This window comes from Scyliorhinus torazame, chromosome 14, assembly GCF_047496885.1.
Source record: "Scyliorhinus torazame isolate Kashiwa2021f chromosome 14, sScyTor2.1, whole genome shotgun sequence".
Taxonomy (NCBI): domain Eukaryota; kingdom Metazoa; phylum Chordata; class Chondrichthyes; order Carcharhiniformes; family Scyliorhinidae; genus Scyliorhinus; species Scyliorhinus torazame.
In genome coordinates this window covers 28,136,620-28,162,081 of record NC_092720.1, presented here as the reverse complement: position 1 = coordinate 28,162,081, position 25,462 = coordinate 28,136,620, and the positions used below count along the sequence as shown (strand labels likewise).

Below are 25,462 nucleotides of genomic sequence, written 5' to 3'. Positions count from 1 at the left end.
AAGATGAATATGTATTGGTAGGAATGGAACAATGGTCTGCTAATTTCTTTTAAGAAAATATTTTATTGAGGCATTTATAATTTTAACAATTTTAAACAACAGGTTTCAAGAAGAACAAAACAATATAACCAAGCCCCCCCCCCCCCCCCCGCCCCCCGCCCCGTGACAAACCCCAGCCAACATGGCTGACACAAACAGTACCAATGGTCTGTTAATCTAACTATTCCCCAAACCCCGCCCCACCCTCCACCCAGACACACAGATGACACACATATGATGGGGGTAGGGAAAGGGTTGAAAATATCAGAGATAAAAAGGGCTTGAGATGGTTCTTTGATGCTGAGGTAGCGGCCTTTGTAGCTGCCAAACTTCCACGAACGCGAGGCATTCCAATCATCGGTTGGTTAGAATCTTCTAATGTCTGGCTTCAATCCGAACTGGCAGCCTGTAGAATTATCTGTGAGGAGTCACTTTCATTTGACTGACCTCAGTCTCACACTGACGGCCCCCCTTAGGTCTGTGTAATTCTAGCTTGCGTCCACCAGATGGACTATCAGCCTCACTGAGTTGAAACTACTGCTCTCAGCATGAGGGTTTTAAGAGAAACCCTCAGGAAGAATCCAATAGGGGAGACAGGATGTAGAGCACTGACTTCATAGTTCTTAATCAGGATAGAACTGCCTACTTGCTCACAGCTCCTCTCATGGGTCACTTTCACAGCCTAGTTGGAAGCATTTATATTCGCCAGACGTTTCAAACAGAGTTTTACAGTTTCGCCGACCTGGCTGGAGACATTAAAGGCAGAAGTAATTTCCCCAGTCTGGCTGGAAACATTCAAATCACCAGGCAAAAAGCTGATAGCGAGAGAGTCTTGCTGTGTGCTGCTTTCCAGGTCTGCACAGAACTGAGAGGCAAAACGGAGCTGGCCTGGGTTTTCAGAATCTTCAGCAACTCTCTGACAAGCTCCACCAATCCCAAACGCGAACAGAAGATGTCCCAGAATCTCAGAGTTTGGGTGCTTGCCAAGTCCATCTAAACAACATCACGGGCGGTGCCACAGAGCATCAAGGGGGTCCTCGGCAAGTACATTAGACCAGGGGTGTTTTCAGTTTGACCAAAGTCTGCAACGTTGCAGACAGGGATTAAAAAGGGAAACAAGAAACAGATAAGGATCTAGCCAGTTCCTTACACCTGAGCTATCTGGGGTCAAGGGTGGAAAGCAAAAACTCAATCTGAAAAGGTCAGGATTTGCTGCAGAACCCAGATACATAATGTGAATCTATGGAATTCCTTGCCCAGTGAAGCAGTAGAGGCTCCTTCATTAAATGTTTTTAAGATAAAGATAGTTTTTTGAAGAATAAAGGGATTAAGGGTTATGGTGTTCGGGCCGGAAAGTGAAGCTGAGTCCACAAAAGATCAGCCATGATCTCATTGAATGGCGGAGCAGGCTCGAGGGGCCAGATGGCCTACTCCTGCTCCTAGTTCTTATGTTCTTGTAAGAGCATTCGTAATGGCATCAGGAGCAGGTGGAGAGTATTTCATCACATTCCTGACGTGTACCTAGTAGATGAAGGACAGGGATTAGGGAGTCAGGAGTTGAATTACTCACTGTAGAATTCCCAGCCTCTAACCTGCTCTTGTAGCCACAATATTTATATGGCTAGTCCAGTTCAGGTTCTGGTCAATGGTAACATCCCCAGGATGTTGATTGTGTGGGATTCATTGATAGTAATGTCATTGAATGTCAGGAGGCGATAGTTAGATTCTCTCTTGTTGGAGATGGTCATTACCTGGCACTTGTGTGGTGTGAACTTTACTTGCCACCTATCAGCCCAAGCCTGAACATTGTCCAGGTCTTGTTGAACATGTGCATGAACTGCTTCAGTGCTTGAAGGGATGCACATGGTGCTGAACATTGTGCAATCATCAGTGAACATCTCAACCTCTAACCCAATGATGAGAGGAAGGTCATTGATGAAGTAGCTGAAGGTGGTTGTGCCTAGGACATTATTATGAGGAACTCCTGTAGTGATGTCCCGGGAATAAGATGATTGACCTCCAACCAACACAACCATCTTCCTTTGCGCCAGGTATTACTCCATGCTCCCTCATTCCAATTCACTCCAGTTTTTCCTGGGCTCCCGAATGCCACACTTGGTCAATGCAGTCTCCCTAACCCCACTTCTTGAATTCAGCTCTTTCGACCATGTTTGGACCAAGGTTGTGGTAATGTCAGAAACTGACTGCCCTTGGTGGAGCCCAAAATGAGCATCAGTGAGCAGGTTATTGTTGAGTAAGTGCCGCTCGATAGAACTATTGACAAGCCCTTCCGTTACCTTGCTGATGTTTGAGGATAGACTGTTGAGGCGATAACTGGCTGGGTTGGAATTGTTTCTGCTTTTTATTTACAGGATATATCTGGGCAATTTTCCACATTTCCAGGTAGATGCCTGTATTCGTCAAGAATTTATCTATCTCGACCATAAAATCTTCCTCCACCACTCTCTGGGCAAGAGAGATCGAGAGACTCACGACCCTCTGAAATAGGTTTCTCCTCATCTCCGTCTGAAATAGCTGACTCCTTATTTTGAAACGGTGTCCCCCTAGTTCTAGTATCCTGTACAAGGGGGAACATCCTTTCCACATCCACCCTGTCAAGTCCCCTCAGAATCGTATGGGTACGATCTACCCGAATGGGAGCTCCTCGATGCAGAAGGAGATTGGGACGTTATTTTGAAATGTCGTCCCAATCTCATGATCCCCAAAAGCAACCCTTAAATTTCTCCCATAGCCCCAACTCACCCATGAGAGGGTCCTCTGGACCCCCTCACAGGACAACCCCCGGTGTGGGAAAAATTCCATCCTGGCACCCTCGCAGTACCCCTGTCAGTTGGCAGTGCCACCTGAGCACCCTGGCAGTGCCAGTCTGGCACCCAGGTATCACTGCTAGGGTGCCAGTCCCAAGGTGGTACTAGCAGTGCCAGGGTATTAATCTGCCCAGAAGGCAACTGCCTGTGCAGCTCCAATCACCTGGAAGACCCCCATGAGTGCCGTCCCATCTGGACCCTGTTTGTGGAGACCAGCACTGAACAGCACTCACCCGAGCTCTCCAAGGTAAAGCGGTTAGATCCCTACATCTCGGGTAGTTCAGGGGAGAGCATATTAGTGAGACTAGCTGTCGCACTAATATGCAGATCTGCAAAGTAGTAATCCTCCCACAATGGGTAGGATTCAGATCGCGACGACTGGCGAAATTGCGTTGGATCTTGTGAGGCGTGGTGAGCCGTGTGGATCCCAGAAGAGGAATCTCGTGGCTCTACCGGCCACGCCACCTTTACAAACGCAAGGCGGTCGGTAGATCACATCCGACGGGGGCGATTCGCCGATATTGAGGCCAAGTGTTCGCGCTGTCGTGAACGTTGTCGCGTTCACGACGGCGCAAACAGGGCCCGGACACGACCTTTTCTGGCCCCCACAGGGGGCCAGCACGGCGCTGGAGCGGTTCACGCCGCTCCAGCGTCCACGCCGCGCCAACCTGCGCATGCGCAGTTGGGGCAGCCCAATCCTGTGCATGCGCATTTGGGCCGCGCCATCCTGCGCATGCGCGGGGAACATCTTATGCATGCTGGCCCCTCACCAACATGGAGCCGGTGTTCTGGGGCCGCGCGCGGAAGGAGGTAGGCCCGGGGCGGGGGGGGGGGGTGGAGAGGCCAGCCCACCGATCGGTGAGCCCCAATCATGGGCCAGACCCCATCGGAGGCCACCCCGGTGAAGGAGCCCCCCTCCGCCCACCCCCCCCCCTCCACAGGCCGCCCCCTCCAGCGTTCCCGCAGAGTTCCCGCCGGCAGCGACCAGTGGTGGATGGCGCCAGCGGGAACCTTTCGTGTCGTAGCGGTCGCTCGGCCCATCCAGCCGGAGAATCGCCGCTCGCCGGTTCTCCGAGTGGCCCGGTAGGAATCGCGCGCCGCTGGTTTCTGGGGGGTGGGAGAATCGCGTGCGCGGGTCGGGGCGGCGTGGCGCGATTCGGGCGGCGCCCCGGCGATTCTCCCACCCGGCGTGGGGGGGCAGAATAGCGCCCTACGTCTCCCATCCCAGGTATTAATCGAGTGAACCTTCTATTGTTTGCTATTATTTGGCGATGTCAGGAATTGTTCACCTGACATGATGGCAGTGAGACACTTACACATTTATTTGTTTACGACGTATATCGACAGGATCGATTCTGGAGGAAAACACGTTCCAGGAATCCTGGCTCTCATTGTGTGGGCACTGATCCAAACCGAAACTTTGATGCCAAATGGTGCTGTAAGTGTCTGTATTTTAACAAACAACACAATGTGTGTGGGCAATGCATGCTTTCTATCATGTTAAAAGAAATGGATGGCATCAGAACATTGGCTAGACGCTGCCCAAAATCCTGTGCAAGGAGTGCGTTTGCAATCCACAAGTCTTAAAAACGTAAAATAAACATATGAAATAGGAGCAGGACAAGACCCTGCGGCAATAGGGTAGAGGGAGGGCTGGGATTGAGGAGGGGAGCAGCAAAGGTGGAAATGTGAGGGATAGGAGAGGGAAAGGGATAGTATCGTAAAAGCACAGATTGACAGAATTGTTATGATGCACAAAGAGGCCATTCAGCCCATTGCATCTGCACCAGCTCCCTGAATGAGCATCCCCGTAACCCTACATATTGTTTCTATTTAAATCATTATCTAATGCCCTCTTGACTACCTCGATTAAACCTGCCTCCACCACACGGCCAGGCAGTGCATTCCAGACCCCAACTACTTGTTGTATGAAAAAGATTTTTCTCACGTCCCATTTGCTTCTTTTAAAAACACTTTAAATCTGTACCCTCCCGTTCTCCGTCCTTTTACGAGGAGGAACAATTCCTCTCCATCTACTCTGTCCAGCCACCTCAAGATTTTGAACATCTCTATCAAACCTTTTCAGATTTGGTGGAGGAGGGAAAATAGGTGAAGATAGTAAAATGGAGGATGAAGGGGAGTGAAAAGAGAAGGGAGGTGACAGAGGAAGGGCGAGAGCGCACAAAGGAGGAGAAAGGAGTGGAGAAGAAGAGGAGGGAAAGCCGAGGTGAAAGTGGAGGAGGAGAAATAGAGGAAGGGTAGGGATGGAGAGGAAGGTGGTAGGGAAGGCAAGGAGAGGGGACATGGATAAAGGGAAAGAATTTGTGAGGGGAGGAGAAAGATTTGATGCAAAAGAATAAGAGAGGAAGAGGAGATAATGAGGGGACACTGAGGAAAGTAAAATAAAGAGGGGGAGGAGGGATGTACAGGAAGGTGAGCGAGAGGGAAGGGCATTGAGTCGAAGAGAGCCACAGAGAAAAACTGCAGATGGTAGAAAGAGGCTTGAGTAGAATAAAGGAGGAATTTTTCCTTCTCTTCAATACTCTCTTCCCTCCCCCACCCCCAATGTAAAATTGGTATCATAGGTGATGATAAGAATATGTTTCTGTTGCTCTCCACAAAAAACTCTTGACCCCACCATCGCTGCAAACTACCACCACAAATCCAAACGCCTTTCCTTGCCCCATAATGGGCTACCATCTCCCAAGTCCGTTCCCATCTCTTCTGGAACTCCATGTGTGAAACTCTCCAATCCAATTACTACCCCTGTCACCCTAATAAAACGTCTTTGTCACAGACCTCACCCCCCCCCCCCCCCACCACCACCACCCCCCCCCCCCCACCCCCCTGCAGCTATATGCTGTTCCTCAGTGACATCATTCAAAAGCTTTACTTTTCCCACGTGCATTGTCGAAGACCTCGTTCTAGCTCACCACCGCCTTTCTCCACTCCTCCTCTGTTGTTAAAATATCACGCTGTTTATTTGACGTCTAGTACAGCACAGCGGTTAGCACTGCTGCCTCACAGCGCTCGGGGCCCAGGTTCAATTCCAGCCTTGATTGACTGTGTGGAGTCTGCACGTTCTTCCTATGTCTGCGTGAGTTTCCTCCGGGTGCTCCGTTTTCCTCCCACAGTCCAAAGATGTGCAGGTTAGGTGGATTGGCCACGCTAAATTGCCCTTAGTGTCCAAACGTTATCTGGGGTTACAGGATTATGGGGATAAGGTAGGAGAGTAGGCCTAGGTAGGGTGCTCTTTCAGAGGGCTGGTGCAGACTCAATGGGCCAAATGCCTCCTTCTGCACTGTAAGGATTCCATGGATTCTACGGACTGAATGAGCACAAATTCCCTTCAAATAAATATTGGGAAGAATAAGATGTTGCTTTGGTATTCCCGAATGACTGATGCCATCCTTTACCTAGGACCAGCCAAGCATAAATAATGAGGTTTGTCTGAGAGCACAAGCATGTTGAAATACATGCACCCCTGACCTCTGCTTTCAATTTCATAATGTGTAAAGTTAAGTGGTTTCAAGGGTTTGTGGTTTTTGTTATTGACACTTAAAAGTGCCTGGGTGATTGACACTTTCACTGGACTGCAGTGAAATTACTTTTTTGAAACATATCAGAACGTTATGAATGAATGACTTTTTAAAAGAGCTTCTTTTTTTAACACATTCACAAGTCCGGAATGTGATGGGATATTCTCCACTTGCATGCATGAGTGCAGCCCCAACAACACGGGCAGCACGGTAGCATTGTGGATAGCACAATTGCTTCACAGCTCCAGGGTCCCAGGTTCGATTCCTGTGCGGAGTCTGCACATCCTCCCCGTGTGTGCGTGGGTTTCCTCCGGGTGCTCCGGTTTCCTCCCACAGTCCCAAGCTGTGCAGGTTAGGTGGATTGGCCATGCTAAATTGCCCTTAGGGTCCAAAATTGCCCTTAGTGTTGGGTGGGGTTACTGGATTATGGGGATAGGGTGGAGGTGTTGACCTTGGGTAGGGTGCTCTTTCCAAGAGCTGGTGCAGACTCGATGGGTCGAATGGCCTCCTTCTGCACTGTAAATTCTATGAAACACTCAAGAAGCTTGACACTGTTTAGGGCAGTGCAGCCTGCGTGATTGGCACCTCATCCACTACCTTCAATTTCCAGTTCCTCCACCACTGAAGCACAGTAGCAGCAGTGTGTCCAATCTACAAGGTGCACTGCAGCAACTCATCAAGTTTCCAATTCCCGCAGCTTCCAAACCGCCAAGAAGAGCAAGGGCAGCAGATGCATGGGAACTCCAGCACCTGCAGGTTTCCCCATCCAAGCCCCACACCATCCTGACCTGGAGCTATACTCGCCATTCCTTCACTATCCCGGGGTCAAAATCCTGGAACTCCCTCCCTCACAGCACTGCAGAGGTTCAAGAAGGTGGCTCAACATTACCTTCTCAAGGGCAATCGGGGATGGGCAACATTTTGCATCCCGAGGCGTGCAGTCCGAGCTGGAAATATTCCCGACTTTCCCATGCCCCCCTTGTGGAAGGAAACCCAGGCCAGCATGGTACGAAACCAAAAATGGAGATATTGGGCGGGATTCTCCGCAATCAGCGTGATGTCCGCCGACCTGCGCCAAAAACGGCGCGTATCAGTCCGGCTTCGCGCCGCCCCAAAGGTGCGGAATTCTCCGCATCTTGGGGGGTCGAGCCCTCACCTTGAGGGGCTAGGCCCGCGCTGGACTGATTTCCGCCTCGCCAGCTGGCGGGAAAGGCCTTTGGTGCCCCGCCAGCTGGTGCGGAAATGACATTGCCGGGCGGCGCATGCGCGGGAGCGTCAGCGGCCGCTCACGGCATCCCCGCGCATGGGGCTCTCTTCCACCTCCTCCATGGTGGAGACCATGGCGATGGCGGAAGGAAAAGAGTGCCCCCACGGCACAGGCCTGCCCGCGGATCGGTGGGCCCCGATCGCGGGCCAGGCCACCATGGGGGCACCCCCTGGGGCCAGATCGCCCCGCGCCCCCCCCCCCCAGGACCCCGGAGCCCACCCGCGCAGCCTTGTCCCACCGGTAAGAGAGGTGGTTTGATTCTCGCCGGCGGGACAGGCATTCCAGCAGGGGGACTTCGGCCCATCGCGGGCCGGAGAATCGCCGGGGGGTGGCCCGCCAACCGGCGCGATTCCCACCCCTGCCAAATATCCGGTGCCGGAGAATTCGTCAACCGGCGGGGGGGCGGGATATACGCCAGCCCCCGGCGATTCTCTGACTCGGCGGGGGGGGGGGGGGGGTCGGAGAATCCCGCCCATTAAGTCAGATGACCAGAAGCTTGATCAAAGAGTAGGTTTGAAGGTGTGTCTGGAAGAAGGAAAATAAGGTAGACCTCCTAAGCCTATCCACCTGTCTATCCCAAAATATGTTTCATAATGTGCCTATGAAGTGCCTCAGGATATTTTGTTGTGTTTATAAATATAATTAATTTTTTCAAATAAAAGTCATCATTAAAATTCTTCTCTTTGGTGCAGTTAGCATCATTTGCGGAGACATAAAGGTTTGGTTTGAAAAGTTTGAAGTTCCCGCTGAAAGAAGATGGCAAAGGCCCTCGGGATCAGTGGCAGCAGGCCTCCCACAGCTAAGGGAGTGGGGCCAGCATCAACAGAGGGAGCGCATCAGGGCACAGTCTCCAGGGCAACATTGGCAGCTGAGAAAGGGCCATGGGGAATTCCTACAACTAGTTAACAAACACAGTGGAGAAATGTCCAGTGGCAGACCATTGTGTTGGAAAGCAAGGGTTTGGGCTCTCACGGACCAATATAAAAGATCCCAATGGGGTTGGAGGGGGGGGGGGGGGCGGAGGGGAGCAGGAGCCTCCCCAATCCTGCCCTCCTAATAACCCTCAGCCAGTTCCTAAAACAGATGAGCTGCTCATACGTTTAACTGCTGTTTATTTTAGCTTACATTGGCTGCTGCATTTCAATAGTGCCCACAGTTCAAAAGCTCCTCATTAGCCTTAGGTCCTTCAGACATCCTGAGGTTGTGATCGACATAGATACAAACCCTTTCTTTTATTATACACAGCCATTGGCGCTTCAAGGAACCCGTGTGCCGATATTTACTGTGGATCACACGCAGAATCTGAGCAGGAAGTCAAGGCCGTTGCAAACTTCATCCGGAACTACAAAAGCATCAAGGCTTATCTGACCATCCACTCATACTCTCAGATGTGTCTCTTCCCTTACTCTTACACATATTTATTGACATCCAACTACAAAGAACTGGTATGTGACGCTTATTAGTGAATGAAAGTTGAGAAGCATATTTAAATTTTGATGGGATTATCTGAGGAGGTATAAGGGGGTTGGCCGATCGGTTATGTCTCTGGACTAGTGATCCAGAGGACAAATAGCAGCTGGTGGAATTTAAATTCAATGAATTCAAATATCTGCACGACAATACTGCACTCAGTGACGGTGACCACGATAACTATCATAATGGTCTTCAGCGACATTTGTCTGCCATCCTTACCTGGTCTGGGCTTACATGTGACTCCAGGCCGACTGCAATGTGGTTAGCTGCCCTCTGCGACGGCCTAGCAAGCAGTTCAGTTTAAGGGCAATGAGGGATGGGGGACAATTATTGACCCACCAGTGATGCCCACATCCTATAAAAGAGAATAAAGGTTCAGAATTTGACATAGTGGAAGACACCATGGGGAGAGTGTCATCTGTGCATTCTGAGTAAAGAACTTGTAAACTCTGGTGCAAAGAATATGTGTGCATCGTCATGTTCTACCTTCAGATGGCAAGATATTACTTTTAATCCCACTAGAGCTTGGAATAAGTATTGTTATGTAGTCGTTATTTCTCTCCGGGGAATTTTGATCTCAAACAACGCTTTGCCTTTGCAGAAGACAAAAGCATTTAGCAGGCATCACCATACCGGGGGCAGGGGGTGGGGCAGGGGTGGGGGAGGGGGGGGGGGGGGCGACTGGCCTGTGTAACCCTCCTTGCCATTTATGGAGATTCTGCAGGGTTCTGAAGCTGTAGATTGTTGGCGGGTGTGAGGGTTTGTGGAGTTTGTGAAGAGGCAAAGATCCTGGCTTGTGATCTTTCTCATCAGGTTCAAAGCAATGTGCTGTCATTGCAACAATATCCATCTCTTCAATGGAAGGTGGTAGTAGTTAGGGATGTTTACATAGACCTCAACGTAGAGCCGTAAAGTCACAGGGCGGGTTTTCCCGTTGACAGTGGCGGAACCAGAAGGCCCTGCCGCCGGCCACTGGCACGGTGCCCTCTGCAGCCGCACAACACACCAAGGAGGGAGAGGAAAATCCCATCCATGGGGTTTTACAGCAGAAAAGAGACTCTTGGTGACTGCTCTGCCCATTCAAGCACCTCTCTAATCTGATCCCATTTTCCAGCACTTGGTCCATAGCCTTGTTTGCTATGACATTCAAGTGTTCATCTAAATGCTTCCTAAATGTTGTGAGGGTTCCCACCTCTACCACCCTTTCAGGCAGCGAGTTCCAGATTCCCACCATCCTCTGGGTGAAAAGGCTTGTCCTCAAAACCCCTCTAAATCTCCTGTCCCTTACCTTAAATTGATGCCCCTGGTTATTGACCAGGTTTCTTCCTCTCCACCCTATCTAGGTCCCTGATAATTTTGTGCATCTCAATCAGATCCTCCCCACAGTCTTTTTGCTCTAAGGAGGATACTCTGTGCAACCTATGCACTTGGATTGGATTGGATTGGATTGGATTTGTTTATTGTCACGTGTACCGAGGTACAGTGAAAAGTATTTTTCTGCGAGCAGCTCAACAGATCATTAAGTACATGAGAAGAAAAGGGAATAAAAGAAAATACACAATAGGGCAATACAACATATACAATGTAACTACAAAAGCACTGGCATCGGATGAAGCATACGGTAGCACGGGGCAGCACGGTAGCATTGTGGTTAGCACAATTGCTTCACAGCTCCAGGGTCCTAGGTTCGATACCAGCTTGGGTCACTGTCTGTGCGGAGTCTGCACATCCTCCCCGTGTGTGCGTGGGTTTCCTCCGGGTGCTCCGGTTTCCTCCCACAGTCCAAAGATGTGCAGGTTAGGTGGATTGGCCATGATAAATTGCCCTTAGTGTCCAAAATTGCCCTTAGTGTTGGGTGAGGTTAGTGGGTTATGGGGATAGGGTGGAGGTGTTGACCTTGGGTACGGTGCTCTTTCCAAGAGCCGGTGCAGACTCGATGGGCCGAATGGCCTCCTTCTGCACTGTAAATTCTATGATAATCCTATGATAATCCATACAGGGTGTAGCGTTAATGAAGTCAGTCCATAAGAGGGTCATTTAGGAGTCTGGTGACAGTGGGGAAGAAGCTGTTTTTGAGTCTGTTCGTGCGTGTTCTCAGACTTCTGTATCTCCTGCCTGATGGAAGAAGTTGGAAGAGTGAGTAAGCCGGGTGGGAGGGATCTTTGATTATGCTGCCCGCTTTCCCCAGGCAGCGGGAGGTGTAGATGGAGTCAATGGATGGGAGGCAGGTTCGTGTGATAGACTGGGCGGTGTTCACGACTCTCTGAAGTTTCTTGCGGTCCTGGGCCGCAGAGGGGCAGAGGGGACATCCCAGTGCGTTCGTCAAGGCAACGCCTGGTGAATTGTAAAATTGCTATTTCACCTTTCTCCCCACCTACACTGCCTGACTTTCTTATTAACATTACCATCGCACAACGAACATCTCCTGCCCTTGTCCTGCTCAGCACATGGCTCTCTGGCACCCTCTGGTGTTGACATAAAAGATTTAGATTAAATAAATTATTGCAACATGAATAGGTTTGTATGTTTACTAAAACTGCAGCTTAAGCTGAAATGCCACATCAGCCACATCAGCACCAGGTGTATGTATTCGCACACACAGGACCCACAGGGTGTAGTGTCCACTGCAAAACCCAGTCAAAATAGGGTGGAAGCCGAGAGCTGGTTCGATCCATGTCCCGGCAATAAATCTTTCGCCCTCTTCCCAATCTAAACGGATCTCTCATTTTTCCATATTAGGAGCAAAAGTAATGAAGAGCAGTATTTTCTCAAAATTACGGAGTAATTTCCAGTCCTGAGGTGAATGGTTCTTACACCTTATACTGTCTCCATCACTTAACGAGTGACCTGTGAACCAGGTCTAAAAGGTAGCCACTAAAAATAAAAGCGAAACACTGTGTAGGTGCTGGAAATCTGAAATACAAACAGAAAATGCTGGAAAAGCTCAGTTGGCCCGGCAGCACCTGTGGAGAGAGAAACTGAGTTAATGGGTACGATCCTCCAGTCCCGTCCGTGGCACATCCCGTTCCGAGCGAGAATGGAAAATTTGGCGTTCCGGCCGAAACTCCATTCACTTTCAGCGGCATCGGGAAATCCCATCCGCGAATGAGGATGGAAAACTTCAGCCAACATTTCGAGTCCAAAATTACTCTCTTTCCGAGTTGAAGAGGGGAAGAGGTGTGCTGGATTATAGAGGACGGGATTGTCCGTTCCCGCCGCCTGCCGATGGGATTTGCCATTGGGGCCACCCCACGCCGCAGGGACAACCCATCGGGTTGGATCCTCCGGTCGGCGAGGCCGAAATCGCGTTCGCCGATCGGCCGGAGAATCAAAGTTCCCGACCAAATCGGGGGTGGCGCCGCTTTCGCGATGCTCCGACCCCCTCCAAAGCGACGTACTCGGATAGTACGACGCGCCATGTATCGACGGCCTCGGGACATTGCCTGAGGCCCGCCCACCCCTGCTCCGCCCTCGACTGGCCGAGTTCCCGACGGCAGGGGGGGGACTTTATTACGGATTGAGGACACTGTGGGGGGGGGGGCCGCGCTGCGCGAGCCGGCCAAAGTGGGGGACTATTTTGCAGGCCGGGACCTCGAGCGGGCGCTGTAGGCCGCCGCCGTGCTCATGCGCGGCCACGGACCCGGCAATTCTCCAGGCCGTATCGGCGACTAGAACCGGCATGCTAGCCCCCAGCAAAACGGGGAATCGGTGGCCGTTTTACGCCATTTTTTTTCTGGCCGTTCCCACGCCAACGTGGGGGGCACAGCCTCAGAATCGGAGAATCCAGCCCATGGGCTTAGGTGCGCTACTGGCTGAACAGAGAATCCAAGTTGATTAACATATACAAAACAATACGTGAGCTGAGAAATAAATGCCAATAATGCCTGAGGTTAGACAGCAGTAATGGGAATTGTGCCTGGCTGCGTAGTGCACCCAATGCCTGCAGTTATTGTAGCAGTGCCAAATTATTCTGTGAACAAACGGTTTGTTGCCCCTGCTGTAAGGGGACGATATAATGTCGGACAGCGTCGAGCTCAAACAGCAGGTGTCACCAGTGCCAAGCTGAGACAAGCCTGACCATTAATAAAATGAATGTTGCAAGCACTTTTGACATGCAAACCATTGCTGCCCATATTCTAACTCACAACAAGTCCTGTCCTCCCATCAGCCCTGTGCTCGCTGACCCTTGTAGCTTCCCAGTCCAGCAGCGCCTCGATCCGAAAATTCTATTCCTTGCTTTCAAATCGCTCCTTGGCCTCCCCCATTGTTTTCCCTGCGACCTCCTCCAGCCCTCCAAAATCGCTGCCCACTTCCAATTCAGCCTCTTGCACATCCCAACATTCTTCGCTTCCGCATTGTCGGCAGGGCTTTCAGCAGCTGAGGTCCCAAATTCCAGAGGTCCCTCTTTAAACCTTCCCATGTCTTTTAAGACAGCTCTTAAAACTGACCTCTTTCACCGAGCTTTTCATCACCTCTCCTCGTATCTTCCTATATGGTTCGGTGTCAAATTTTGTTTGATAACACGCCTGTGGTTCATGTGTTTCACCACTTAAAGTGGCTATACAAATTCAAGTTGATGTTGCTGACAGCTATTGGCAGTGCTAAATATATATTTGATTGTCTTTGGAGATCTTCTTTAGGAGGTGGCACAGATCTGTCATAGCCTCCGGATACAATGGGCGGAATTTAATCCCACCCATTGCAGTGAGAAACATGGCGGTGGGGCCCACTTAATAATGGGAGAGGCCGCACGTCAGTCTGGCAGCAGCGGGAAAACATCCCGCAATTAAGTCGGAGGCAGGAAAGGGCACTTACAAAAGAGCGAGCCCACTCACGGTGGGATGCCAGTTAGGCTCATTAATCAACCAATTAACAATTATCCCTGAGCCCACTTTAGTCCTGGACTGATGGTCTCTTCCCTGTTTCCTTAAGGCCTACACAAGGCCTCCCTGTCCCTGATACAGGCACCCAGCACCTTACTTCCAACTCTCATTTCCCCCACCCCCTCCAGTCATACCCCACCTCCCTGAGGTATCCCCATCCTGCCGACACTCTCCTGGGTCCAGGGATTCAGCGACAATCCCTGGTGAATTCCTTTGATCATCACTGGCAGCTGGCACCACTCCCAGTGGCCTCTGATTGGCTGGCAGCTCTCAGCGGGCAAGATTTTCACCCTTGGGGTCCTGAATCCTATGGGAAGGCCCAGATTAAAATCATCCAGTTTGTAACTGTGTGAAGAAGTTATTCCTGACGTCATTCTGGCATCCCCTTCTCCTGCAGTTGCGGTTTAAGTTGAAATGATGTCCATGACTAATCTTTTTGTTTCTAATGAATAGCCTATATAATTAATATCCTGCATCAAGTTAATATTCCATATCGAGGACTTGGATGTTCTCCATCTGCCTCGCTGACAGAACTGAATATTGTTTTATTGAATTGTTCAAGATTCAGCCAGCTCTGAAGGCGAAAAGAAATGATTTGTATTTATGTACTTCACTTTGTGGCCTCTAGACATCGCAAAGCACTTCACAGCCGATGAATCTTTTGCAGCGTAGACATTCTTGTGGGGGCCGGGTTAGCTCAGTTGGTTGGAAGGCTAGTTTGTGAAACGGATCCACCTTCTCAACCTCACCCCTCGCCTGAGGTGTGGTGATCCTCAGGTTAAATCACCGCCAGTCAGCTCTGCCCCTCACAGGGGAAAGCAGCCTATGGTCACCTGGGACTGTGGCCACTTTACTTCCTTTACTTTTGTCATTGTTGTGATGCAGGAAACACAGCACAGCAAGATCCCACAAATAGCAGTATGATAATGACCAGATAATCTGTTTTTACTGATATTGACTGAGAGATAACTATTGACTCGGACAGTGTCTTTCAAACTTTTTTTCCGGGGACCCATTTTTACCAAATGGCCAACTTCAGGATCCAACCCGGCCGATCTTCGGGACCCACACCGGCCGACCTTCGCGACCCACGCCGGCCGACCTTCGCGACCCACGCCGGCCAATCTTCGGGACCCAACCCGGCCGACCTTCGCGACCCACGCCGGCCGACCTTCGCGACCCACACCGGCCAATCTTTGGGCCCCAACCAAGCCAATCTTCGCGACCCACACCGGCCGACCTTCGTAACCCTCGCCGGCCAACCTTCGCGACCCACGCCGGCCGACCTTCGCGACCCACGCCGGCCGACCTTCGCGACCCACGCTGGCCGACCTTCACGACCCACGCTGGCGGACCTTCACGACCCACGCCGGCCGACCTTCGCGACCCACGCCGGCCGACCTTCGCGACCCACGCCGGCCGACCTTCGCGACCCACGCTGGCGGACCTTCACGACCCACGCCGGCCGACCTTCGCGACCCACGCCGGCCGACCTTTGTGACCACGCCGGCCGACCTTCACGACCTACGACGGCCGACCTTCGCGACCCACGCTGGCCGACCTTCACGACCCACGCCGGCCGACCTTCGTGACCCACGCCGGCCGACCTGTGCGACCCACCATTTTCTCTTACCTTGTTTTTTGCTGAGAAAAATGGAGGAAATGGTTTTGGGTCCCTTTGGCCTCCCAACTGGTAATAAAAAAAGGCTACGACCATATTTAAAAAATTGGGCTGCGCAGCGCGTGCCCGATCATCGGTGCGCAGTCCGGCCAAATTTTGTTTATCTGTTCCTGGCCATTTTGAAGGCCGCTCGCAGCCGGGATTACTAAAAGCCGGCTGCTGCGGCTGTTGCACGCAGATTTGTACGATCGGGAGCGCCGCGACGCCCGTCCGCGACTCACCCCCGGGTCGCACCCCTGAGTTTGACAATACCTGGACTAGGACACTGGGATAACCCACCTACTCACCTTCCAAGTAGGGACCTAGGAGCAAGAGTAGGCCATTCAGCCCTCAGAGCTTCAAATGTCCCCCCATTTAATGAGATCAGGGCTGATCTGTGGCCTAACGCCATATAAAAGCCTTTGGCCAATATGACTTAAAGGGCGGGATTCTCCACGAACCGGCGGAGCGGGCCACTCAGGCGCCGAGGAGGGGCGTGAACCAGTCCGGCGTCGGGCTGCCCCGAAGCTGCGGAATCCTCCACACCTTCAGGGGCTAGGCCAGCATCGGAGTGTTCGGCGCCGCGCCAGCCGGTGCGGAAGGGCCTCCGCCAGCCGGCGTGAGTTGGCACATGCGCAGGAGCGCAGCGTGTGCTGCCGTCATCCCAGCACATGCGCGGGGGGATCTTCTCCACACCGGCCATGGCGGAGGTTGACAGCAGCCGGTGCGGAGGGAAAGAGTGCCCCCATGGCACAGGCCCGCCCGCGGCCGGTGGGCCCTGATCGCGGGCCAGGCCACCGCGGGGGCACCCCCCGGGGCAAGATCCCCCCCGCGTCCCCCTCCCCGAGGACTCTGCAGGCCACCCATGGAGCCAGGTCGCGCCGGTAAGGACCTGTTGTGATTTACGCTGGCGGGACCCGCTGAATACGGGCGGCCACTCGGCCCGTTGCGGGCCGGAGAATCGCCGGGGCGGGGGGGCGCTGCACCGGAGGATTCGTCAGCTGGCGGGTACGGGATTCACGCCGCCCCCCCCCCCCCGGAGATTCTCCTACCCGGCGGGGTGTCGGAGAATCCCGCCCAAAATCTTTTCTCGACAAAAATCTATCTGTCTCAGATTTAAAATGAACAACTAATCCAGCTTCAACTCCTTGTGGGAGAGAGTTCCAAACCTCTACCACCCTTTGAGTGAAGAAGTGTTTCCTAACATCTCTCCTGAACAGTCTGACCCTAACATTTAGACTCTGCCCCCTGGTGTTAGAATCTCCAACCAGTGGAAGTAGTGTGTCTTTATCTACCCTGTCTTTTAATGTAATATCTTGAAGACTTTGAGCCCCTTAACCTTCTAAATTCTAGTGAAAACAAGGCTAATCTGTGGTAATCTCTCCTCGTAACCTAACCCTTGTAGTCCAGGTATCATTTTTGTAAACGTACATTGCACTCCCTCCTTCCTAAAGTGTGGTGACCAGAATTGCTCACAGTACTCCAAGTGTGGTCTAACCAGGCTTTTGTATAGCTGCAACATAACCTCTGTATCTTTATACTCCAATCCTCTGGATATAGAGGTTTGCATTCCATCAGCCTTTTGGGTTATTTTCTGCACTTGTTCATGGCATTTTAAGGATCTATGCACCTGAATTCTGAAGTCACTTTGGACATCCACTGCACCTAACCCCTTTTGTTTTATAAAGTACTCTGCTCTATCCTTTTTTGGTCCAAATGGATAGCCTCACACATTGAATTCCATCTCTTCACCTAGTCTGTCAATATCTCCTTGCAATTTCATGCTATATCTAGGCTGCCTATGATGCCACCTAACTTTGTGTCATCCGATATGATTTTCTGTGCCATCATCCATGTCATTAATGAATAGTGTGAATAATTGAGATCCCTGTGATAGACCACTAGTTACCTCCTGTCAATTAAAGTAATTACCCATTACCCCCACTCTCTGCCGCCTGACACTCAACCAATTTCCTATCCGCGTGAATAATTTTCCCTCAACTCCATGGGCTTCCACCTTAGTTAACAGTCTCTTATGTGGAACTTTATCAAATACCTTCTGGAAATAACATCCATGGCCATTCTCTATCCACTACCTTAGTCAGCCCTTCAAAAAATTCAATAAGATTAGTCAAGCATGACCTTCCCTTCACAAATCCATGCTGGCTCTCCCTGATCGACCAAAATCTTTTTAGGTTTTCAGTTACACCCCATCCCTGATTATAGACTCTAGTAATTTCCCCACCAGTGGCAGCGGCTGTCAGTTCGGGCAGCATGACAAGGAGGACTGCGGTCCAATGTCAGAAGAAGACCAACAACCTCCAAGGGTAAGTTACCACCTCTCTCCTAGCATCGGTTTCACCTGCCACCCCTCACAAATTCCCAAAACCCCTTCCCCAATCCACGGGCTGGCACCTTGCACCCTGCCCCCACATCTGATCTTCGTGTTTGCTCCTCAAAATCCCCTGCCACCCACCAGCACAACCCCTTCATGTCCAGTTGCAGTGCTCACCCATGTCACCTGGTGTAGACCCACATGACCTATCAAGCATGCAGCTCACAATGTCCACTCTTTGCCTCCGCAGAACAAGATATCTCATAATAAACGGGAAAGGGCCAAGGGGGGGGGTGGGGGGTGATGCTAGAGATCCACTCCTAGAAACACACTTTAAAATCTTCTCACATGATTATACTTTTGCGTTCCGAAATCCAGACCACTTTTTCCAAATGACACTTTTAAACAAAACCTCTGTCCCACTATTAACACTGACTCCAGTCCAGGATTTTACACCACCCACTTATAGGTTTAATTGAATCATAGAATCCTTACCATGTAGAAGAAGGCCATTTGGCCCATCGAGTCTGCACCGGCCCTCCGAGGGAGCACCCTACCTAGGCCCAATCCCCACCCTATCCTTGCAATCCCAACTAACCTGCAAATCTTTGGACTGTGGGAGGAAACCGGAGCACCCGGAGGAAACCATGCAGACACGGGGAGAACGTGCAGACTCACACAGACAGTCAACCAAGGCTGGAATTGAAGCTAGATCGATGGCAGTGTGAGGCAGCAGTGGTAACCACTGTGCAACTGTGCTGCCTTGTCTTAACTGCTTTTACACAAACTCCAAGATCCAGACACAGGTTTCCATTCTTAATTCAATTGACGTTGCACAGGCTAAAGTAAAATCTCACAAACCTGAAAATCGGGATAGGGCAGCACGGTAGCCTTGTGGATAGCACAATTGCTTCACAGCTCCAGGGTCCCAGGTTCGATTCCCGGCTTGGGTCACTGTCTGTGCGGAGTCTGCACATCCTCCCCGTGTGTGCGTGGGTTTCCTCCGGGTGCTCCGGTTTCCTCCCACAGTCCAAAGATGTGCGGGTTAGGCGGATTGGCCATGCTAAATTGCCCATATTGCCCTTAGTGTTGGGTTGGGTGGGGTTACTGGGTTATGGGGATAGGGTGGAGGTGTTGACCTTGGGTAGGGTGCTCTTTCCAAGAGCCGGTGCAGACTCGATGGGCCGAATGGCCTCCTTCCTCACTGTAAATTCTATGATATGATATATTTTTGGTGGCTCAGACTTCTTTTCAGCTTTGTCTGCCTTTACTGTACCATTCTCTATTTAACCTCAGATTCTTTAAAACTTCTCTTTACTTCTCTAGCTTCCTTAACTAGCTTCTCTTCAGATCTCTGAACTTGTTTTCTTAACCATTACTTCATGGTATGGCTTTTCTTCTCGCAGGGCTGACAGAGATGATCCCTCCCTAGCCTTCTAAACCAATTGCTTCCAGCAGAGTTGTGAGGGAGCTGCCTTCTCTCTCACTATCTATCTCCAACTGCAGTCAAATTCAGCTAAGCTAAAACTTAAAAGCTTTTCTACCTTACAAGGCCCCAGGTGGCAAGCAGCCACTGCTGGTTTATTTACTCTTCATGCTGTAGCCCTCTCTAAGCACAATGGAAACACAGCTGGAACTTAACCAACCCTCATACATATAACCAACTTTGTCCAGCATGAATCAGACTATAGGTTTTACCCTTCCAGAAACAGAAACATTAAATTAAACCCACTTAGAACTATACCTTATTTCTAATGCTTACTGGTACAGATATAAATCCCTTAAAAGTACCTATATTTTCCGATTGGGAGTGTGGGCTGCTTGCCTTACTGAAAGGAAAGTTCATCACCAGCCAATACACCTAAAAAAGATGTCTGCCCTGCAGCTACAATGTGCTAAACGAGGAAAGAGTGGGATTTTTACACCATTATGGAAGAGCATTCCTCGAGAGCTGCCAGCCAATCAGATTGGATGGCAGCTCATGAAGACCCAGGAGCACCATAGCTCGGTAGTTGGGCACCGCTAGGACAGCAGGCAAGCCCATGAAGAAGAGAAGGTGGACACCCGAGCCCATGAGCTGGGTTTGTACAGGTGGGGGACCTGCCACACATTGACCCACTTTTCCTCAACTTGGGCTCAAAACATGGACTGCCCACTCCCAATGGCCTACCCATGACAACTATATTATGGCAACTCCAGGACATCACTGCAGGAGTTCCTCAGGGTAGTGTCCGGGGCCCAACCACCTTCAGCTGCTTCATCGATGACCTGCCTTCCATCATAAGGTCAGAAGTGGGGATGTTCGCAGATGACTGCACAATGTTCAACACCATTCGCGACTCCTCAGATAATGAAGCAGTCCATGCCAAAATGTATTGAAAATCCTCACCTTGTTAACAATCGCAACAATGCCTAACATTCGGGCAGTTTTATTGGATTAGGAATGAGAATAACATCGTTGATGAGCTCCTGATTAGCATCCCTCCCGAAGTAAAAAGACATCTAATGACAGGGGAATGTTTAACAGCACACTTTGTGCTATTTTTAACATCTCCTCCAGCACCGTTGTCAGGAGAGATAGGCCTCTGCATGAACTCCCTCCCCCACTAGCCCCAATCCAGCCCCACCTCCCTACCACATGTCAACATGAACCTAGTTGCTCCTGGGGACTCAATAACAAGTAGAAAAACTCGGTGCTATAAATATTAAATAGTCATTAATTAATCAAATAGGGAGTTCAGCAGAAAGTTCTTTCCCCAGAGAGTGGTTAGAATGTGGAACACGCTGCGACAGGGAGTAGTTGAGTGAACAACAGAGATGCACTTAAGGGGAAAGTTAGATAAACACATGAGAAAGAAGGAAGTCGAAGGATTATGGTTGGTAGAATCAATGTCATAGAGTCATAGAGTTTTACAGCATGGAAAGAGGCCCTTTGGCCTCGTGTCCGCACTGACCATCAAGCACCAAACTATTCCAACCCCATTTTCCAGCACTTGGTCCATAGCCGTGTATGCTGTGAAATCTCAAGTGCTTATCTAAATACTTCTTAAACGTTGTGAGGGTTCCTGTCTCTTTTCAGGCAGTGACTTCCAGATCCCAGCCACTCTCCAGATGAAAAAGCATTTCCTCACATCTCCTGCTTAAGTTTAAGAGCCGCTGGGTTATGCTGCAACTATACATGACCCTGGTGAGACCACATTTGGAGTATTGTGTGCAGTTCTGGTCACCTCATTATAGGAAGGATGTGGAAGCATTGGAAAGGGTGCAAAGGAGATTTACCAGGATGCTGCCTGGTTTGCAGGATACGTCTTATGAGGAAAAGTTGAGAGAGCTAGGGCTTTTCTCTTTGGAGCGGAGGAGGATGAGAGGCGGCTTAATAGAGGTTTGTAAGATAATGCGGGGGATAGATAGAGTGGACGTTCAGAGACTATTTCCTCGGGTGGACGTAGCTGTTACAAGGGGGCATAACTATAAGATTCAGGGTGGGAGATATAGGAGGGATGTCCGAGGTAGGTTCTTTACTCAGAGAGTGGTTAGGGTGTGGAATGGACTGCCTGCTGTGATAGTGGAGTCGGACACTAGGAACTTTCAAGCGGTTATTGGATAGGCACATGGAGCACACCAGACCGACAGGGAGTGGGATAGCTTGATCTTGGTTTCGGACAATGCTCGGCACAACATCGAGGGCCGAAGGGCCTGTTCTGTGCTGTACTGTTCTATGTTCTATGTTCCTCTATACCTCCTGTCAATTACCTTCAATCTATGCCCCCTGGTTATTTACCCCTCCACTAAGTGGAAAAGTACCTTCTTATCCACACTATCTATGTCCCTCATAATTTTATACACCTCAATCGGGTCTTCAGCCTTCTCTGCTCCAGGGAAAAGTGCCTGTGTGGGTTTCCTCCGGGTGCTCCGGTTTCCTCCCACAGTCCAAAGATGTGCAGGTTAGGTGGATTGGCCATGCCAAATTGCCCTTAGTATCCAAAAAGGTTAGGTGGTGTTACTGGGTTACGGGGATAGGGTGGAGGCGTGGGCTTGGGTAGGGTGTTCTTTCCAAGGGCTGGTGCAGACTCAATGGACCGAATGGCCTCCCTCTGCATTGTAGGTTCTATGATTCTATCCAGTCTCTCTTGATAACTGAAAGGATCCAGCTCAGGGATCATCCTGGTGAATCTCCTCTGCACCCTCTCCAGTGCAATCACTTCCTTTCTATAGTGTGGTGACCAGAACTGTATACAATACTCCAACTAGGGCCTAACCAGCATTTTATACAGCTCCAGCTTAACCTCCCTGCCTGTATATTCAAAGCCTCGGTTGATAAAGGCAAGTATCCCAGAGGCCTTCTCAACCACCTTATGTACCTGTTCTGCTGGCTTCAAAGACTGTGAACCTGCACACCAAAGTCCCTTTGATTCTCTGTACTTCCTAGGGTCTGACCATTCGTGGTATATTCCTTTACCTTGTTAGTCCTCTCAAAATGCATCATCTCACACTTTCATGATTGAATTCCATTTGCCACTCATCTACCCAACTATCCAGCCCATCTGTGTCGTCCTGTAATCTAAGGCCTTGTTCCTCACTATTTACCACACCACTAACTTTGTATAATCTGCAAACTTAATTATCATACCTCCTACATTCATGTCCAGATCATTAATGTATACCACAAATAACAAGGGACCCAGCAACTATCCCTGGGGAACACCAGTGGACACAGGCTTCCGGTCGTAAAAAAAACCTTCAAGCATCACTCTTGGCCTCCTACCACGAAGCCAGTTTTGGATCCAGTTTGCCAAATTGCCTTGGATCCCATGGGCAATTTTACCTTCTTCATCAGCCTCCCATGTGGGACCTTGTCAAAAACCTTACTAAAGTCCATGTACATGACATCAACTGCACGGCCCTCATCTACTCACCTAGTCACCTCCTCAAAAAATTCAATCAAATTTGTAAGACCTTTGACAAAAGGGAGATCGTGTGAGGTATAAACATTAGCATGGACGAATGGTCTATTCCTGTGATGCACATTCTATGTAACAACGTTCTAAATATTGGCAATGGAGAATCGAAATGCAGCAAAGTAAGACTTCCTGTATCATATTTTACTGATAATTGTATTTTTGTGCTGTATTTTATTTCAGGATATTTTAGCTTACGATGCGGTTAAAGCCTTGAGCAGTCTTCATGGAACTCGATATGAGTATGGTCCAGCGTCAATCATAATATGTAAGTGTTTTTGAACAGAGCAGCTAGAGAAGGCCATTGAGCCTCTCAAGCCTGTTCTATCATTCAATGCAATCATAACTGATCTGGTGGCACGGTGGCGCAGTGGTTAGCTCTGTTGCCTCACAGCACCAGTCCCCCAGGTTCAATTCCGGCCTTGGGTGACTGTTTGTGTGGAGTTTGTATGTTCTCCCCATTGATGTGTTGGGTGCTCTGGATCCGTGGAACACATACAGGCCACCAACACTTAAAATAGTACAACACTATTTTATTAAGTTAGAAACTGTTGAGCATACTTTCACTGTGAGTTAACATGATGTTAGAATAAACTAAAGACCTATGCCTGTCCTAACCAGTCTATGCACTCAGCACTTGGTGAGGATCTGTGCTGTAAGCTGTAAGCTCTGTCCTTCTAAGAGGCTGCATCCCGAATGATCGGGAACTCTGATGCCCCCTGTCTTTATAGTGCGTGTGCTCTAACTGGTGATTGACTGCAGTGTTGTGTGTGTTGATTGGTCTTGCTGTGTGTCCATCAGTGTGTGTGTCTGCACCATGATATACTGGTGTATATTATGACATCCCCCCTTTTTATTAAAAAAATGCATGTGTGTGGCAATAAATAATGTACGGTGAGAATGTTCCTAACTACGTGTGGGGTGCGAAGACATATTTACAGGACTACGTACATGAGAACTAAGCTATTTACATGGGAAGGTGCCAGGTGCAGAGAAGCAGTATGCAACAAGAGTAACGAGATCAACACTATATACAAACCAGGGAAACGATCAAACAAAGCAACAAGGGGTTTAAACTAATGCAGCAGGGGCATGGGAACCTGGATTGTAGTTTTAGGGTAAGGGAGAATGAGAGTATAGAGGTCAGGAGCACAGATTTGATGTCGCAGGAGGGGGCCAGTGTTCAGGTAGGTGGTTTGAAGTGTGTCTACTTCAATGCCAGGAGTATACGAAACAAGGTAGGGGAACTGGCAGCGTGGGTTGGTATCTGGGACTTTGATGTTGTGGCCATTTCGGAGACATGGATAGAGCAGGGACAGGAATGGATGTTGCAGGTTCCGGGGATTAGGTGTTTTAGTAAGCTCAGAGAAGGAGGCAAAAGAGGGGGAGGTGTGGCGCTGCTAGTCAAGAGCAGTATTACGGTGGCGGAGAGGATGCTAGATGGGGACTCTTCTGCCGAGGTAGTATGGGCTGAAGTTAGAAACAGGAAAGGAGAGGTCACCCTGTTGGGAGTTTTTTATAGGCCTCCTAATAGTTCTAGGGATGTAGAGGAAAGGATGGCGAAGATAATTCTGGATATGAGCGAAAGTAACAGGGTAGTTATTATGGGAGATTTTAACTTTCCAAATATTGACTGGAAAAGATATAGTTCGAGTACAATAGATGGGTCGTTTTTTGTACAGTGTGTGCAGGAGGGTTTCCTGAAACAATATGTTGACAGGCCAACAAGAGGCGAGGCCACGTTGGATTTGGTTTTGGGTAATGAACCAGGCCAGGTGTTGGATTTGGAGGTAGGAGAGCACTTTGGGGACAGTGACCACAATTCAGTGACGTTTACGTTAATGATGGAAAGGGATAAGTATACACCGCAGGGCAAGAGTTATAGCTGGGGGAAGGGCAATTATGATGCCATTAGACGTGACTTGGGGGGGATAAGGTGGAGAAGTAGGCTGCAAGTGTTGGGCACACTGGATAAGTGGGGCTTGTTCAAGGATCAGCTACTGCGTGTTCTTGATAAGTGTGTACCGGTCAGACAGGGAGGAAGGCGTCGAGCGAGGGAACCGTGGTTTACCAAGGAAGTGGAATCTCTTGTTAAGAGGAAGAAGGAGGCCTATGTGAAGATGAAGTGTGAAGTTTCGGTTGGGGCGATGGATAGTTACAAGGTAGCGAGGAAGGATCTAAAGAGAGAGCTAAGACGAGCAAGGAGGGGACATGAGAAGTATTTGGCAGGAAGGATCAAGGAAAACCCAAAAGCTTTCTATAGGTATGTCAGGAATAAGCGAATGACTAGGGAAAGAGTAGGACCAGTCAAGGACAGGGATGGGAAATTGTGTGTGGAGTCTGAAGAGATAGGCGAGATACTAAATGAATATTTTTCGTCAGTATTCACTCAGGAAAAAGATAATGTTGTGGAGGAGAATGCTGAGCCCCAGGCTAATAGAATAGATGGCATTGAGGTACGTAGGGAAGAGGTGTTGGCA

The 25,462-nt window shown here is 49.9% G+C and overlaps 1 protein-coding gene across 1 annotated transcript in view; it reads left to right on the top strand.

The window, feature by feature from the left end:
• LOC140389607 (carboxypeptidase B-like) overlaps positions 1 to 25,462 on the top strand; it is a 43,624-nt gene that overhangs the window by 5,019 nt on the left and 13,143 nt on the right. Inside the window, exons 8-10 of the mRNA XM_072473877.1 lie at positions 4,215 to 4,305; positions 8,919 to 9,118; positions 23,166 to 23,250. Of these exons, the coding sequence (XP_072329978.1) occupies positions 4,215 to 4,305; positions 8,919 to 9,118; positions 23,166 to 23,250 (376 nt within the window). The remainder of the gene's footprint in view (positions 1 to 4,214; positions 4,306 to 8,918; positions 9,119 to 23,165; positions 23,251 to 25,462) is intronic.